Source organism: Perca fluviatilis, chromosome 3, assembly GCF_010015445.1.
Source record: "Perca fluviatilis chromosome 3, GENO_Pfluv_1.0, whole genome shotgun sequence".
NCBI classification, from domain to species: domain Eukaryota; kingdom Metazoa; phylum Chordata; class Actinopteri; order Perciformes; family Percidae; genus Perca; species Perca fluviatilis.
The window spans coordinates 8,780,841-8,798,168 of NC_053114.1; the positions used below are offsets into that span (position 1 = coordinate 8,780,841).

General features: G+C 41.5%; 1 protein-coding gene across 5 annotated transcripts in view; it reads right to left on the reverse strand.

The window, feature by feature from the left end:
* The window catches only part of LOC120555589 (cell migration inducing hyaluronidase 1), a 219,544-nt gene that overhangs the window by 21,240 nt on the left and 180,976 nt on the right, over positions 1-17,328 (reverse strand). For all 5 annotated transcript variants that reach the window (XM_039794378.1, XM_039794383.1, XM_039794382.1 and 2 more), the window contains exons 17-20: positions 11,904-11,989; positions 10,668-10,799; positions 6,974-7,009; positions 881-1,036 (exon numbers count right to left, since the gene is read on the reverse strand). In XM_039794378.1, the coding sequence (XP_039650312.1) occupies positions 881-1,036; positions 6,974-7,009; positions 10,668-10,799; positions 11,904-11,989 (410 nt within the window). The remainder of the gene's footprint in view (positions 1-880; positions 1,037-6,973; positions 7,010-10,667; positions 10,800-11,903; positions 11,990-17,328) is intronic.

Below are 17,328 nucleotides of genomic sequence, written 5' to 3' on the forward strand. Positions count from 1 at the left end.
TCGCTTTACATTGGTAATGGATTGCTGTGCACAGCGTCGCTATCTAAAACTACACTCAATGTTTTCCCTTTAGGCCAACATACACCTTTGTGGTTTTGGGTTACTGGTTTAATGTGTAACATTGATATTGATGTGCATTTCTGTGTTTAGATATATGTCATTCAGATTAAACACTATGTATATTATAATATTTATGATATTAAGTACTGCCTAGATTGTAATTTATATTCTCTCTCTATAGATATATTTGTATATTATTCAGAATATGGTATATTAGGTATGTGGCTAATATTGGGGGTGGTGACAAAAATCTGCTCTCAAGTCGGACAGTTTCTAGCCGTTTCAGCAGGACTAAATAAGCCAAATTGTTGCTGCTGTTGTTCTGAAAGATATTAAACATTCTGAACTTAGCAGAACCTTTCCTTGTTTGTTTTCTCTTCATATTTGTAAAGTTAAGTGATTTAGCATTATTTAAATATCCATTACTACAAGCTTCAGTCTCAATTTAAAAATGCGATTAATCGCGATTAACTACAGCAAATTGTGCGATTAATTAGTTAATTTTTTTTAATCGATTGACAGCCCTAATATATATATAGATCATTTGTCTGCCATTTGTAGTAAAGTGCTTTAAGTGGTTGTATATAAATGCAGTCCATTTACTATTTGTCTTCTCCATTGGATCACGGTTAATGAACGAGAACAGCAATACAATGCATCCTTTGCCTTACCAGCGTCAGTTCTTTTTTTCCATTTCAGTGTGTCGATTATCATTATATCATTTATCATAATATGGGCGTGGCTTTCATTTGATGAGAGCAGAGTCTGTGGGCTGTCAAAACAAAACAACATACTAAAACAGGCCATAATTGTCACTTACATGCCACGTGGCAGGGTTCTGCCAGTGAGGTCAGAACCCCCGGGGCCCCAGATCCTGTTGTCAGGGAGAGGCATCCCACGATTGTCACTTTCACCCACAAACAGCGAGTTCTTCACCTGCTGACGCGAGCCGTCATCATCTGGAAACGTGCCTCCGCTGCACATACACAGATGGGGAGAGATTCAAGATTCAAGATTCACTTTATTGTCCCACAAGGTGTCCCTGTTCTGGCTGTTATCTGCAGCTAGAGAGTTACTTTCGCCGTAGCCTACGTAAGTGGCCTGATGTTTATATTTGTGCGTTGGTGTGTGCGTCGATCTCTTCAAGAGAATAGCAGGGTCGGCATGTGTGTGTGCGTGGGGAGTGTGTGGTAGAGCGAGTGAGAGAGTGATGGGGATTAGCTTCGGAGCGAGTACCAGCTCTAGAGTCATGGTGAGGGAAGCAAAATGTCTCCCCTGTGCTTTCTGACCGCGGTGGGAAATCTGTAGCAGGAAAAGTTAACCCTCTCCTTGACTTCATGTTGTTTATGGAGAGGAAGAACCAGGAAGTCGGGGGAAATGCAACGTGTTACATTTTTCGAGAGGTGCACGTGAGGCTACGGCATAGGGTTGGCATCTCCACGTACATACATACGTAGCCACGGCGTGGATTTAACACAGAAGCATGAATCACGATGAAAAGTGTGGACGGGCCATCAGCAGCAGGAAGTGTAGCATCAGTGAATCAGTACTGTTTCATTGATCCCAGAGTGAGAATGTCATTCATTATTCAAACACTGTGATCAGGACATTATTCAGGGGATTACAAACTGATTTTGTTTTTCTTTGTTGAGTAAAAATAGCTCTAACATCTGAGGCCAAGTAAATATGAATCACCTAATATACAAAATACAGGTGGATATATGTATGTATGTAGGTATGTATGTATGTACGTATGTACGTATGTATGTACGTACAGTGCCTTGCGAAAGTATTCGGCCCCCTTGAACTTTTCGACCTTTTGTCACATTTCAGGCCTCAAACATAAAGATATAAAACTGTAATTTTTTGTGAAGAATCAACAACAAGTGGGACACAATCATGAAGTGGAACGAAATTTATTGGATATTTCAAACCTTTTAAACAAATAAAAAACTGAAATATTGGGCGTGCAAAATTATTCAGCCCCCTTAAGTTAATACTTTGTAGCGCCACCTTTTGCTGCGATTACAGCTGTAAGTCGCTTGGGGTATGTCTCTATCAGTTTTGCACATCGACAGACTGACATTTTTGCCCATTCCTCCTTGCAAAACAGCTCGAGCTCAGTGAGGTTGGATGGAGAGCGTTTGTGAACAGCAGTTTTCAGTTCTTTCCACAGATTCTAGATTGGATTCAGGTCTGGACTTTGACTTGGCCATTCTAACACCTGGATATGTTTATTTGTGAACCATTCCATTGTAGATTTTGCTTTATGTTTTGGATCATTGTCTTGTTGGAAGACAAATCTCCGTCCCAGTCTCAGGTCTTTTGCAGACTCCATCAGGTTTTCTTCCAGAATGGTCCTGTATTTGGCTCCATCCATCTTCCCATCAATTTTAACCATCTTCCCTGTCCCTGCTGAAGAAAAGCAGGCCCAAACCATGATGCTGCCACCACCATGTTTGACAGTGGGGATGGTGTGTTCAGGGTGATGAGCTGTGTTGCTTTTACGCCAAACATAACGTTTTGCATTGTTGCCAAAAAGTTTGATTTTGGTTTCATCTGACCAGAGCACCTTCTTCCACATGTTTGGTGTGTCTCCCAGGTGGCTTTTGGCAAACTTTAAACGACACTTTTTATGGATATCTTTAAGAAATGGCTTTCTTCTTGCCACTCTTCCATAAAGGCCAGATTTGTGCAGTATACGACTGATTGTTGTCCTATGGACAGAGTCTCCCAGCTCAGCTGTAGATCTCTGCAGCTCATCCAGAGTGATCATGGGCCTCTTGGCTGCATCTCTGATCAGTCTTCTCATTGTATGAGCTGAAAGTTTAGAGGGACGGCCGGGTCTTCGTAGATTTGTAGTGGTCTGATACTCCTTCCATTTCAATATTATCGCTTGCACAGTGCTCCTTGGGATGTTTAAAGCTTGGGAAATCTTTTTGTATCCAAATCCGGCTTTAAACTTCTCCACAACAGTATCTCGGACCTGCCTGGTGTGTTCCTTGTTCTTCATGATGCTCTCTGCGCTTTACACGGACCTCTGAGACTATCACAGAGCAGGTGCATTTATACGGAGACTTGATTACACACAGCTGGATTCTATTTATCATCATTAGTCATTTAGGTCAACATTGGATCATTCAGAGATCCTCACTGAACTTCTGGAGAGAGTTTGCTGCACTGAAAGTAAAGGGGCTGAATAATTTTGCACGTCCACTTTTTCAGTTTTTTATTTGTTAAAAAAGTTTGAAATAGCCAATGAATTTCGTTCCACTTCATAATTGGGACCCACTTGTTGTTGATTCTTCACAAAAAATTACAGTTTTATATCTTTATGTTTGAGGCCTGAAATGTGGCAAAAGGTCGAAACGTTCAAGGGGGCCGAATACTTTCGCAAGGCACTGTATGTATGTATGTATGTATGTATCGTATGTATGTATGTAAATGTGTATGTATGTCAACTCCATAATGTCAATAATTACACCACATGAGTAAAGACGGCCTGCTTTTCTGTTTTCACAGTTCCAGATAGAGAGGTAAATATACTGAGAATAAAAAGCAGTGTTGATGAGTTAACAGAGGCTGAGGTGCTATAAAGCCACAAAAGCCCTTCTAGTTATGACTGTGCTGTCAGACTTTATGGAGGCCAAAGATAAAAAATAAGGAACTGCACATAAGGAAGACAAAGTCTTCCATTCTGTCAGTGGATATGCAGCACATCAACACCTGTTTAATTCATTTCTGTATCGTGTGTGTGTGTGTGTTTTGTGTTCCTTTCATTGTAACATCACTTAAAGAGAGCATCAGTGGTCATGGTAACAGTATAGATGATGCACTGAATAAGCAAAAACAATAAAAAGCCTGTAATATGTCATTTTAAGAAGCACTTAGCCTTCTATGAGTGGGTAGGAAGTAGTCCATGGTCTATGACCAGAGCATCGTTCAAGCTTAGGAAATTATGTAAGATGGATTTTACAATTATTTTAACATTACTGTAAGATGTTTTAGGCAAAACAAGGCCCAGACTACTTTATTCATTTTAAAAGTTACAACTTTTCACCATGTAGGATCTTATGAGGTTTCAAACTCATTCTCAAAGATTAATTAAGATGTCACTGCTTCCTCGTTTCACTTCTGACTTAATACCCCTGTTTCTTAAACACCCTTTAAAAACCTTACCCCAGCTAAAATCAGAGTTCCAATACCCCAGTTAACATACCTAGAGTAACCAGGGTATTCGTGTATGCATATGCATTAACCTGGGTAAGCTCAGGTTACACGTCTGCACATGCTCCATAATTTCTAACGGTCCCTCCCCACTCAGCTGCCGTGGTTTCTGACCCGGAAATAGAAGAGAGCAGTAGGAAACAACAGCGCCAAAAACAACAGAAACAACACGAGCTATGGCAAGTTCGAAATGTACAGTGCTGAAAAGTCTGCCATGTTCGCCGCGCTTTCCTCGTTGTTCAGATTTTGCAACACATTCTCACTTCCATCGCATAAAATATGGACGCTTAGGCATGTGCCTTCGGTGTTGTTATTAAAGGGCTTATTGTTGCTAAAAGTCTTTTTTAGCGTCATATCTAAGTGCGCTTGGTTGGGACTCTTGACCTCACTTTTTGACGCTCTAATACTAATGGGACAGTTAGGTTTAGGAAAAGATGGTGGGTAGGGTTATAAAATGTACGTTTCAGTGACACGCGGGACACACACCCCGGTCCTGGGTGAAAGTCCTGTGTTACTCCCGTCTAGGGCTTTTTTACTGTACTGCCTCTGAATTACAGAGTATCGAAAAATGCCTCGTCATTCAATACCCAATTTCAGTACCTAAGGAGTGAATCTGATCAGTCAGTGAGCCAATCAGCATGCAGCATTCTTTTACCAAGATCTAATAATGTTTGTGATTGGCTGTCTAACGTTACACGTCGTGAACACGCTGGAATAACTCTACGTTACACAGAGATGACTCTCCTAGTAAGAGCTGAAAAATAAACAAAAAGTTTTGTGCCGTAATGTTTTAATTTAGTTTTGTTTTATAAAATTTGTATCGAAAAAAATATTGTTTAGGAACCAGTATTGGTATTGGCACCTGTATCGAACATTTTTGAATGATACCCAGCCCTACTCCCATCACATCCCATTTCTACCCGCTCATGTTTACATGGAGAACTGGCATAACCCAGGGTAAGACCATACCCCGGTTACTGCTGTGCATGGAAACGCTGTTTAATCAGACTAAAGAGGGCAGTTCATAACCATGTGATCTGTGTACCTGCAGATGGACGTCAGGTCAGATACCCTAAATTAAAAGTAGACTGATAAAACATATTTTTTGTGATAATTAAGTAGATAATAAATCACACGCTGTATATTGCTCCAGTGGTAGTTCTATATTCTTTCCTCAGCAGTTGCTGAATGTGAAAATGAGAAAGCTGAAAGCTGAAACCATTTTGAATAATGAGCATTACAGTATTTTGCAGTGTTCCTTTGTGTGTGTTGCAGTGTGGGGCGGAACAGTTAGTCCATCTACCAACCAATTACACTGCATTTTAGCTGAAGCTAAAACTATTAAGCTATTAGTTAGATAGCTTCAGCTAGATGCCCTATATACATTAGATCTTCTCCCTATGTAACGTTTATCTGTATTGTGTTCAATAAATGTCTTTTAGAAGTTTGGCTGAACCAACACGTCAAATGCAAAGTGAGGAAGAACAGCAGCCTTGATCGCCCCTCTTGTGTCTGCATTGCCAGTTATTTACTGTATGTACTTTGTGTACTTACTACTTAGTATTCCTTGCTGCTATCATGCTCAGCAATGTAAAAATAAACCTCAAACACTATTCAGCCAGTCCTCCCTCATGCAGGAGGGTTCTCCAGTTCTCTTGTTTCTCCGTTATCTCCGATTCCAACAGTGGCTGGAAAAAGAGCAGCCGCAGGCTACCGCTAAGCTAACTTTACCCTGTGTCTTTAGCTGAATGCTACCAGCTGGTAACCTGACGTTACCCTGTGTCTTTAGCTGCAGGCTACCGCTAAGCTAACGTTACCCTGTGTCTTTAGCTGCATGCTACCAGCCAGTAAGCTAACGTTACCCTGTGTCTTTAGCTGCATACTACCAGCCAGTAAGCTAACGTTACCCTGTGTCTTTAGCTGCATGCTACAAGCCTGTAAGCTAACGTTACCCTGTGTCTTTAGCTGCATGCTACAAGCTGGTAAGCTAATGTTACCCCGTGTCTTTAGCTGCATGCTACAAGCCGGTAAGCTAATGTTACCCTGTCTTTAGCTGCATGTTACCAGACTCTAATCTACGCTGTGTCTGTTTCTTTTTTTCTTTCACTAATTTCGATACAATTTCCAAAACACAATTATTACTGCCAAACAGCCCCCCCGACCATCTGTGGCCTGCCTTACGCCATCATTTTGCCAAAGCTCTGTTCACCCTGTATACACTGAAACACCAAGATTCATACACTTTGGAGACAGAAACACTGTTTTGATGGAGGGTTTAAACAGAGAGACATATTTGGTGTGGACATACTGTATGCACCCGTAGGCACCCTACTTTGTGAAGTCAGTAGGAAACTTCTCACCAATTCCCACCTCTGTGACCATCGCACCCCTAAATTACTTTTCACATGGCATCAAAGCACTCTGTTTCCCAATGCATCCTAAACAGACTCCTTATAAGGTGTTTTCCAATTACTCTTACAGACACAGAGAGAGAGAGAGAGAGGGAGAGCGAGGGAAAGAGGGACCTCCCATTATTTCTATCCATCCTAGAAATATGAAAAGTGTGTGTGTGTGTGTGTGTGTGTGTGTGTGTGTGTGTGTGTGTGTGTGTGTGTGTGTGTGTGTGTGTGTGTGTGTGTGTGTGTGTGTGTGTGTGTGTGTGTGTGTGTGGGGTGGGGTGTCTTACCTCGCCAGAGTGAGGCCAATGCCATTATCAGCAAATCTAAACAAGAAAGAGAGAATATAAGAATATTATCACTGTGAGCACAGCAGAAGTCCGAGATCTCCAGGGAACACACACACGCACGCACACACACAAAAACACACACACACACACACACACACACACACACACACACACACACACACACACACACACACATTTTTTCCCCGATTGCTAACAAGCATCAGGCCATACTAAAACCACTTTTTCAAAACTCTTCATACAGTCTGCATTACCACCTTGCATCTTGGCCAAACAGTTAATCTCACCTCCAAAACTCAGAATAATAACTTTGCACTTTGACTGTAATAAAGTATATGGAATAAGAATGAATCCAAAATTTGCTTCAATATCTTTTATGTTTTCCATATATGGGCATATAGTCCAGATATGTGATTTACTTTACTACAAAAAAATAATTTCTGAAATCCCAGAGCTCCAATAATAATTACAAAAAAACATCACCAACATGTAGGCTGAAGTATATTGACTCGTGGGGCGCTATTTTAACAATCTAAGAACACTGCTTGAAGCGCCTGGCGCAGGTGCGTTGTAAGAGTCTTTTGCTAGTTTAACAGCGGAAAAAAGGGTCTGTGTGCCAGGCGCATGGTTCAAAAGGGTTGTACGGTACAACCCTTTTGAACCATGCGTCCTAGTATGTACCCAGTACAACCCTTTTGAAACTGTCAAAAAATCTAACCAGAAACGTGGTGATGATTGATCGTTGTTTAGGTACATTAAACCACAGCTTTTTCATGTTAGGACTTATAAAGCCCATGAGAACCGTTGGGAGTCAACCAACAGCTGCTCCGCTGCCCTGCTGAAAATGTGAAGCAGAAACGCTAAATGTCAGATAACGTCCATAATAATTGGACTTTGGGTTCTATTTTTTGACAGTTTTCCGTGGTTATGAGGAGCAATATTAGAGAAAAATTTGGTAATCATTGGTCATTGTTTACGTACATTAAATCTGACCTGCGCGAAAGAGAAAAAAACGTATGCGTCATTGTACCCAGCACTTGTGGAAATGTACCTCGAATGCGTCTCTGTCCCCAGCACATTTCAAACCAAACTGACGCGCCGCGTGGGTACGGCGCGCTGTTGGAGCACAATAGACAGACGGTGGCAGAATGCCCCGACACTTAAATTCAACTAACATGTAGGCTAACAGTGAACAATCAGTGTTGGACCTCCAGTCTGTTGAGATGCCTCTCAAAACGCAGAAACCAAGCACATCGCACCATCAAAAACGTTAAGACACGTTAAGAAAAAGATCAGTATTTTGCCGTAATCCAATGACATGAAAACAAAGCCACGTACACGATCAGTAGATCCACAAACAGAGTCCCGGTGTATCCAGCAAGGCCTATACAAGCGTCATATTCACCAGTCAGCTCCAAACAGGTGAACGAGGTGAACTTCGCCGTTTAAACAAAGTGGAATAAAACTTATCAAAGTCCAAATCAACACAAAACGCGCATTCAATTAGTAAGCTGACAGCAAATTTATATACATGGCATTTAGGCAACCTTTATTGTAACGTTGGCACGGTAAGATGTCCCGACTAGTGCAACAAATTATTGTTTTTTGCGTCCTGCATATGTGTCGACAATGGTCTCAGGTGAGAGGCAGAGCCCTGAAAAAACATTATTTTTACTAAAGCAGTATATGAAATCAGATGTATTACCTATCCCCATTTAGTTGTTTTGTGTTTTTAAAGTATTTATAAAATATCTGGTTATGTCAGAAGTAATTATTCCACTCATTTTTGAAACAATGCAATTACCCGTTTCAGCTACCAGGGGGGGCCCCCCCGCAAACTCCGCGCATGGTTGTACCTAGTGTCTTAATTAATCAATTTTGGGTGTAACATGCAGTGAACCAATCAGAGTGTCATCTCCCATTCCCTTTAAAAGCCAGGCGCGTTTGTATCTTGGTGCATTGCTATTATGATGGCTGATTTGCTAAGCAGAGAGGAGAGATTTTCAAGAGAAGAAACTGATCTGCTTGAGCGTGAAGTGAAAGCACGTGAGCAGATCATATCGTAACACTATTTCACGTTGTAATATTTTTAATCTTTTGCATGTTTGTGTGCTGCTGCACATCCCTGTGTGTGTGTAACAAGCATAGTGTGCACGCGCTGTGCACGAGCCTAGGCACATTTTAGCAATGCGCTGTTAAAATAACAATGAAATTCTGCCTATCGACTTTAGACCAGGTTTTTGTTGGTCACTTCCCGCTGCCTCAAGATAGCAATACGCCAAGAATGCACCTGAACACACCTCCCTGTAAGACCAGCACCCCCAGGGGCGCACAGATGGTCGTTTGGGAATTTGCTATTTAAACGACGTGGGTGCTGGACAGGAAATTGACAACCGCGTCGATCTTAAACTAGCAAAGACACTTGCGTCGGGCTTTGTGCCGTGCTGCGCCGGGTGCAAGATAGGGCCCGACTGTTCAGCACTGTGAGGGTTCCTCCCTCTCTGCTTCTCTTTCAGCTGAAATCAGCTGTTTGGAATGATTATTACTTCATTTTATTGTAAAGATTCTGCTAGATTCTTTTTTATGTTTTCAATATGGTTACTGCAGAAATGTATCTTTACAGTAACAAATGTGAAAAACAGTGTTAGCACTTGAACAATGTGCTGCAGATATATCGTGCTTTGCAGGCGGTGGAGTGAATGAGAAAAGAGTTCATGGACTCTGGAAAATGTGGTCATTGAATGCATTTTGTGTGAAAGCAATGAATCCAAAAAATGATCCACAGTTTGGTCCACGTAGACTTCTCTGTGAAGAGTTTTGACAAAGTGACTTCAGTTTTGACCAATGCATGTTAGCAATCGAAACGAAAACTGTATTTGTATCCAATTTCAGAAATTGTTATTCCCATCAGTCACTTACACACAAAAACATAGGAAAAAAGAGTCCAGGTTGAAAAATACCAAAGTTACCCAACAAACAACAAAACAAAACTGTCGGCGCGTCCACATGATACAAGCCCTATGCGATCGGCACCACCCCCGCCCCTCCTCCACACAGTTACTAGTAGCCAAGGAGGACATGGAGGATTAAAAAAACATTATGGACTCTTCAGAAGAGTTCATTATCTTCACTCGACTTTCTATGCGCGAAAGTCGCCGGACGCCACAATCTTCTGAACATAGCCATACTGAGAAATACAGATAGAGTTGTGTGGAGCTGATAGTCTTTAATTAGCTTTGAAGCAACTCATTTAGCAATGGCTTGAATGTAACGGACGTTCATTAATATCAAAAATTTACACACTAAAGCTTTAACTATAGTTTAACCATACTTCAGATAACCATGCCTGGATGTTCAAGTAAACTCCAATTGAGAAAGGCAATATCCATTTTGCACATATGTACAATGTGACCTTTCTGCCATTTTTTTAGGTCAGTGGTGGTGCAGTAAAAAACTAAAGGAGAAAGACTAACTACCACAGTTCACACTCAGGTGTTTTTGGACTGGGTAAAGGAGTGTGTGTACAGCTGACTCGCTGCCATGGTTTCTGACCAGTGGCCTTCATCAAATGCTCAGCACTGCACAGCGTGAGAGCACTTGTGCCAATGGTGTGCCCAAGTGCCCAAAAAACTGTAATATCAATATCACTATATCAATGCATGCATGGGGTACTCACTGGCAGTCGTCCAGCCAGACATCCCCTCCTCTCAGCCAGGCTCCGTGGTCCTGGTTCTTATAGGCCACGAAATGGTGGATCAGAGCGGGGACTCTGGGTTTGAAAGGGTCAGCATCCTGGTGGGGGCCATACCTAAACAATTGAACACCACATACATGCAGAGTGGAGAAAGACAGGGTTTAGTTCATGATTTAGTGGTATTAAATGTATTGTATACTTCTGTATGTGCAGTATATGCAGGGCTGCAGCCTGTGGCATAGCTAATTACAAAATCTCTTACTGTATTTCAACTTTTGTATGATATTTGTATGTCTAGAGAGAGGTCTACTCTCAGTTGAAGTTACAACCAAGCTAACTGGGCTGAGAGGACTCATCCAGTCATATTGTTATAGTGATGACAGTCAACATCCAGTATATGATCCAATGTGTTATTTGAGTTGGGGCTTTTTTTTCTCCTTTTCTTTTCATTATTTTAGTTTCTTTCTATTTTAAATGGATTATGCATTGAAGAGTGCCCAGATTAAGCCCCTCTGAGTTTTTTTTTGCATCTCTCCATCACATCTTTTATTGATTATGTGTATATTAATCTGTAGCATTTGTATATGTACAATAAACTAAACTAAGAGCTCTCCAAATGTCATTGTATGTGACCATGTACAATGACAATAAAGGCTATCTATCTATCTATCTATCTACAGTATCTATCTATCTATCTATCTATCTATCTATCTATCTATCTATCTATCTATCTATCTATCTATCTATCTATCTATCTATCTATCTATCTATCTATCTATCTATCTATCTATCTATCTATGTATTTACTCTGAGCAGGACAGAATAACAGAGCAGTCAGGATCTCTTTCCATTACCAGTCGCTCTGTGAGAAAGCTTCCTTGCAGGGATTTTTCACGCTTTGAAGAGCATCCCTGAACTGAATAGGGAGTAGTGTGTGTATGTAGGGTGTATTCATAGTGAAGCGATGAGGTCAGGATGACATATTGGTCCGATCACACTCACCACATGGGACCGACTGTTACACAGAATTGCTGTTCAACTTTTCTACGTCTTTTATACCAAACACCAACATTTGCCAGTTACAGCACATCAACAGGAAACATGACCATTACAGAGTGCACATCCATCATGCCAAAGTATACTGGGTGTGATGGGACTTCAGCTGGTCATGCAGGGTGTTTGTGACTGGGGTGGGGAGGGGGGTGGGGGGATCCTGACCTGGCTCCAATCAGAGACAGGAAGGGTCTCTTGTCCTTGTCATTTGCCTGGGTGGTCTTTACTCCGTTATCAAGGATCATTCCAGCCTGGAACAGAGAGAAGAGAAACTACGTGGTCAAACGGTAGAACACTGCTTAAAGTAATGTTGGAAATAAGTTGTCTATGTGATAGACAGACACAGGTTGATTAATTAAAGCTTTACTGCGTAACTTTATTTATATTAATGAACGTCTGTTACATTCAAGCCATTGACAAATGAGTTTCTACAAAGCTAATTAAGACGATCAGCTCCACACAACTCTCTCTTTATTTCTCAGTATGGCTATGTTCAGTCGATTATGGAAGGCTTGTATCATGTGGATGCAACAACAGTGGTGTTGTCATTACTTAGAATTCCTCATGGGGGCAACATAAACTACGCACTATAGCTTTAAGGACTTGCGGGGACGTTTAGACACAAGTCAGACTGTGTTGGTTCATGTCTTCTATTGGGCTGCAACAAAATATTTTCTCATTTGAAATAATTATGAATGTAATATTCACTCTTCCAACTCCAGCTGCACTCTAGTTATTATCAGTTCTATTCAATGACTTTCAGTTGAGCTCAAACAATTATTTTAGTGTAATTTCCTCCCTTCAGGCGAAGAGTACGTAGTGAAGCATGTTTATTGGCTTCTTCCCCCAATAAATCAGGTTCAGTAGCGAAGGACATGAACTTTTCTTCAGCGGTCCTTTCTAGACACATGTTGAACAGCCCTGTATCGGGTCTTAATTAGCAGTAGAGCAGCAAGATTAAATTAGCTGCAGCTGCTCTTATTTAGATCATCAGTCTTATCTGCTGCTAACTGCTGTGGTCCTGACAGTAGCTGTGTTTGAAATCGTTCCCTATCACAGACATAGTGCACTATATAGTGTGTTTGCCATTTTGTAGTGGTGTTCCAATTCTCCACGGTTAATTTTATTCACTATATAGTCCACTATAAAATACCCACAATGCCCAGCTAATTTGAGCATACATAAGATCAAAGATCCTCTATACTAAAGCATTTCAGGCAGTGCCAATGGTATGAACTGGTACACACTTCCTGTCTCCTAAAGGGGCGTGGCCTCGTTTGAAAGTTACTGAACGTCTTGTGGATGGATGAAAAGTTACATTTGTATAATCTATTAATATTTTCTTTTGCCGACATTAGATATATACAGAGCTAAAAGACATATTTATTAGATTAGCTTATGTGTGTTGCCAAACAATGTTAATTTTCTCCTGATGTGTCCGTCTGAAAAATGTTAGTGTCAGAATGTTCTGGAGATACTATCTGTGGCTTGTGAAGAATGGGTCCAATATTTACTTTGGTGACTATGTCATAATCTGTGTTTACGATCAGATGTAGTCATCAATTGTAAGAAATCTCTAAAAGACGTGTTCGTTTGATTTCTGAGGAGGAAGGAGAGGCTGGGGTCGAATTGAAAGTTAAGCAAAAGGTTTAATAAAACAACACGATGAAAACGACATGACAAAAACAAATGATACACTGCAGCTGACAGCGGACTGAGTTGACATGCCTCCTCTTCAGGAATTACCCCAATCAGTCATGAGACATGACAAAACAATACACTGTAAACAGCGGTCTTCAAAATGCTTCCCCTTGCGGGGTCACAGATTGAAGCCCTGAAATCATCTCTGTTTCCGAATTATATTCCTGTCTCTCAGGTTAAGGACACACCTCTGATTTCAGGTTTACTCCAGGTCACAGATAAAGGTCGTTTAACATGGTAGTGCCAATTCTGTTCAAGTTTACAGAGTTTGCATTTCCTTTGTTCTAATTAAGTCTGGCCCCGCAGGGAGTGGCTCCCCAAAAGTTGTTTAAATAATAAGTCTTCTAGAGCATCTACATTCATGCTAAATAACAGCCATGACCTAATTAATTCTTTAGAAACTTGAGTAGGTGTGAGCCAGACCAATGCTGATTAGGCTTAATCAGTATTAAAACATTCCTTCACTCAGTCACACAACAGTTTACATTTTTTACCTAAAAGTATATTGTACTAAAACATAAGCATGGTTTTAACTTTTTTATCTTCAACAGTTCACTTCTCCCGTTGGAATCAACACACTCAGGACCTGCTGCCAGTCTCCTAACTGTACGTACACACCGCCGCCGACTTGAGCTTCTAAAGTTACCGGAAGTCATTCATTTTCAATGGAAGCTGGCTTCTCTCAGCTGCAAGGAGCGGCAAATCTGTCGGCATCGCGTTTTGAGCGTTTTGAGCGACCAGAGCATCAATCAGAAAGTGATAGGATGATAGGATGTACCCTAAATTTTACTCCCGTATACCACAATGCAACGCGGTCGTGTTGTCCCGGAAGAGAAGAAGAAGCAGAAGCACCTGTTGAAGCTAAAAAGGAAAAATGGAGCAGGCTTTCGTTTCTAAACAGTATAAATGTAACATGCAACATACATAATATACAACCTTTTACTCTCCTTCTGAGTGCTCGCTTTGTTTCAGGGACATAGAACTCTTTTGATTGGGTTGGTTTACATGATGCTGGGCGCACAAAAAACCGGAGCACATTCTGCCGCTACGATGTTTAGAATTTCAGTGTAGTGTCCGAAATCTTGTTAGGTCATTCCCTATATAGTTCACTATTTAATAAACACCATGTAGGGAATAGTGAATGGTTTCCAGCACTGCTAGAGTCTGTAGTAGATTTAACATTTTTTCTACTTTATGACATAATGTCAATACTTTAGTTAATTATTATGGTTTACTGACTTACAGAACCTTTTAGCTTAGGTTGTACTGATTTTAGGGATATGAAGCATTTGGAGATATTACAAGAAATGACATCACAATGAGGAAAACTACCAATGTAGGCATAGGCTGGCAGACCATTTCTATTAAAGAGTTCAAAGGGTTAATAGAAGGCAGGGTGACACATCCCATTTTGAGGCAACTGGGATACATTACGGACTTTAAATCAAGGATGAAATGCACCAAATCAATTTTGTCTCAAATCTCACTTAGTGGAGCTTTCCCTATAACCCGGCTGGAAACATTCGATGTGACTTCCATCTAAGCACCAAAGCTAACAAACAGGCTAGCTCTAGTTGTTTCAGAGCTCTTAAAGCGCTATACTCTAACTTTTCCTGACAAAAATTACAAACTTTCTAAATGATAAAAAAAAGACCATCCTCAGCCAGTTTGCAAAAACAAAGAGAAACAGTGTGTTGCTGCTGTGAACGGCCAGCCTGCAGCCTGACACAACCTCTCCTCTCCCTGAACATCCTGGGGTGGCAGCCTGACATGAGTTATGCTCCCATTAGGATGATCCAAATTAAAAGTGAAAAAGGAAAAGAAAGAGTGAGATGGTAGGGGAAAGAACTCACTGTTGGGCGCGGAGAGAAAGCAGGGCGATAACAATAACACTTCCTCTCCAGCAGCGCCTCATAAATCTCTCTCTGCTCGAGTGCTGCTGTGCTGCGCTCCGTGCCTCGGGCGCCCTGTCCTCTCCATCCCCATCCTCTCCTCTGGCTTGCTTTCTTCTCTTGTCTGTGCTCGATTTTGTTATTCTCACCCTTCACCTATTGCTTGTCCTCTATTTGTTACTTAACATGTCACATCCCAAACTCTTTTTGTCTCTCCTTGGCTGTTAGTGATATTGTGCTTTTACAGTAGTAGAGCTGTCAAAATTACCCCGATAATAGTCTCGCGTTACCAGACCTTCCTCCACAGCGCTGCAGAGGAAGGTCCAACTAGTTGTCTGGATTTACCCTGCAGAGATCTGAGAGGCAGTTAACCATAGTCCTCATAAATCCACCAGAGTTTAGAACGGCAACACAAAGAATGAGGAAGATAACAGACATCCGGCCGAAACGAGGGACATCCGGCGGAATTTCTGGTGGCACCGGACCATCCCGGTAATGAAACGTTGTCGATATAGACCACGCGATAATAACGCCTTAAAACTTTTTTTAATGCGTGATGAACGCACGCGTTCTCTGATTCGGGCCTCGGGGGTCTCTGTTGTTTGGGAAATCAGGAATTGATGCAACAGTAACGTTGTGGATGGCTGACAGAAACAAAGCTCCTTGAGCAGAAATGGATAAAGAAAATGGTCTTTTTAATTGGCAAGTTGAGTTGCAAAGCCCTTCCAGATGGTTCTCTCCACAAGACTAAAGTTATCTGCATGTACTGTCGATGTGAACTGAGTTTAGGTTAGCAGCGACTGCTGGGGGCTAAGTTACAGCAGCTAACGTAAATGATCATCTCCTGGTGCGGAACCTCGCCTCCAACACGGCAAATACACTACAGTTATTATCATTATAGACATATATCTCTAAAGGAAGCAGGAACCATCACTGAGGGAGAGACCATTACTAACTGCTAAGCTAACCGAACTGAATAGCATGTAAACAACTGTGGGATTAGCGATGAAGTCGCTGAAAGATGGAGATCGGTATGAGTGCTTGAGTGAGCTAGTGTAGGTTAAAATGCAAAGCAGATAATCAGCTGTTGCAATGAAGAATCCGACAAAATAAACTGTGTCGAGCTACCGAAGCAAGACGCTATCAGCTTACTGCAGCACGTCAGCCAATCAGGAGGCAGGACAGCCAAGTAATTGTAGCCAGTTTCATTGATAATAGTGGAAGCTTCTCCGTGTGCATTATACGTTATGTTTAATTAGGTGTTGAATGTAGCCGGCCTGTCAGACTGGCGATCTCGAGTAACCACGACTGGATGATTTGAAAAAATAAGCGACTGCCCAAGCATAGCAGCCAAGCCCTCTCGCCCAGGCCTATAAAGGACCAGAGAGAGCATTCTCACTACAGGCATCACTGTCTGATATGGGAACACCTAGTCTATATCCACGATGTTCCACTTCCGGGATCGCCGGGATTCCGGGAAATTCCACCGGATTTCACTCATTTAGGCCGGATATCCGTTCCGTTGGGCTTACTTTATGTTGCCGTTCTAAACTCCGGTGGATTTATGAGGACTATAGTAACTGCTCCTCAGATCTCTGCAGGGTAAATCCAGACAGCGAGCTAGACTGTCCGTCCAATCTGAGTTTTCTGTTGCACGACTAAAGAGAGACACATTATAACTAGGAAAAAAACACTTCAAAACACACGTCAAACACTTAATTTCCTGTATTCTGGGGATTTTTTATGCAACAATTTGTCTAGCACAAGTAGACACAGTTCCTGTTTTCTGTCAGATGGTTTATAAATCTCGACATGTCTGAGCCCACTTGAGGTTTCGATGGTATGGTCCACTGTAGGGGTGTCTGAAATCGTTAGTATAGGTATATAAAAATCTATTCACAGGTAAGAAGAATATATATGTTTCACAGCACATTCCTATTCAATGATTATGTCCCACAAAACTGCGTGGGAAAAGGAACTTGGAACTGAAATCTCAG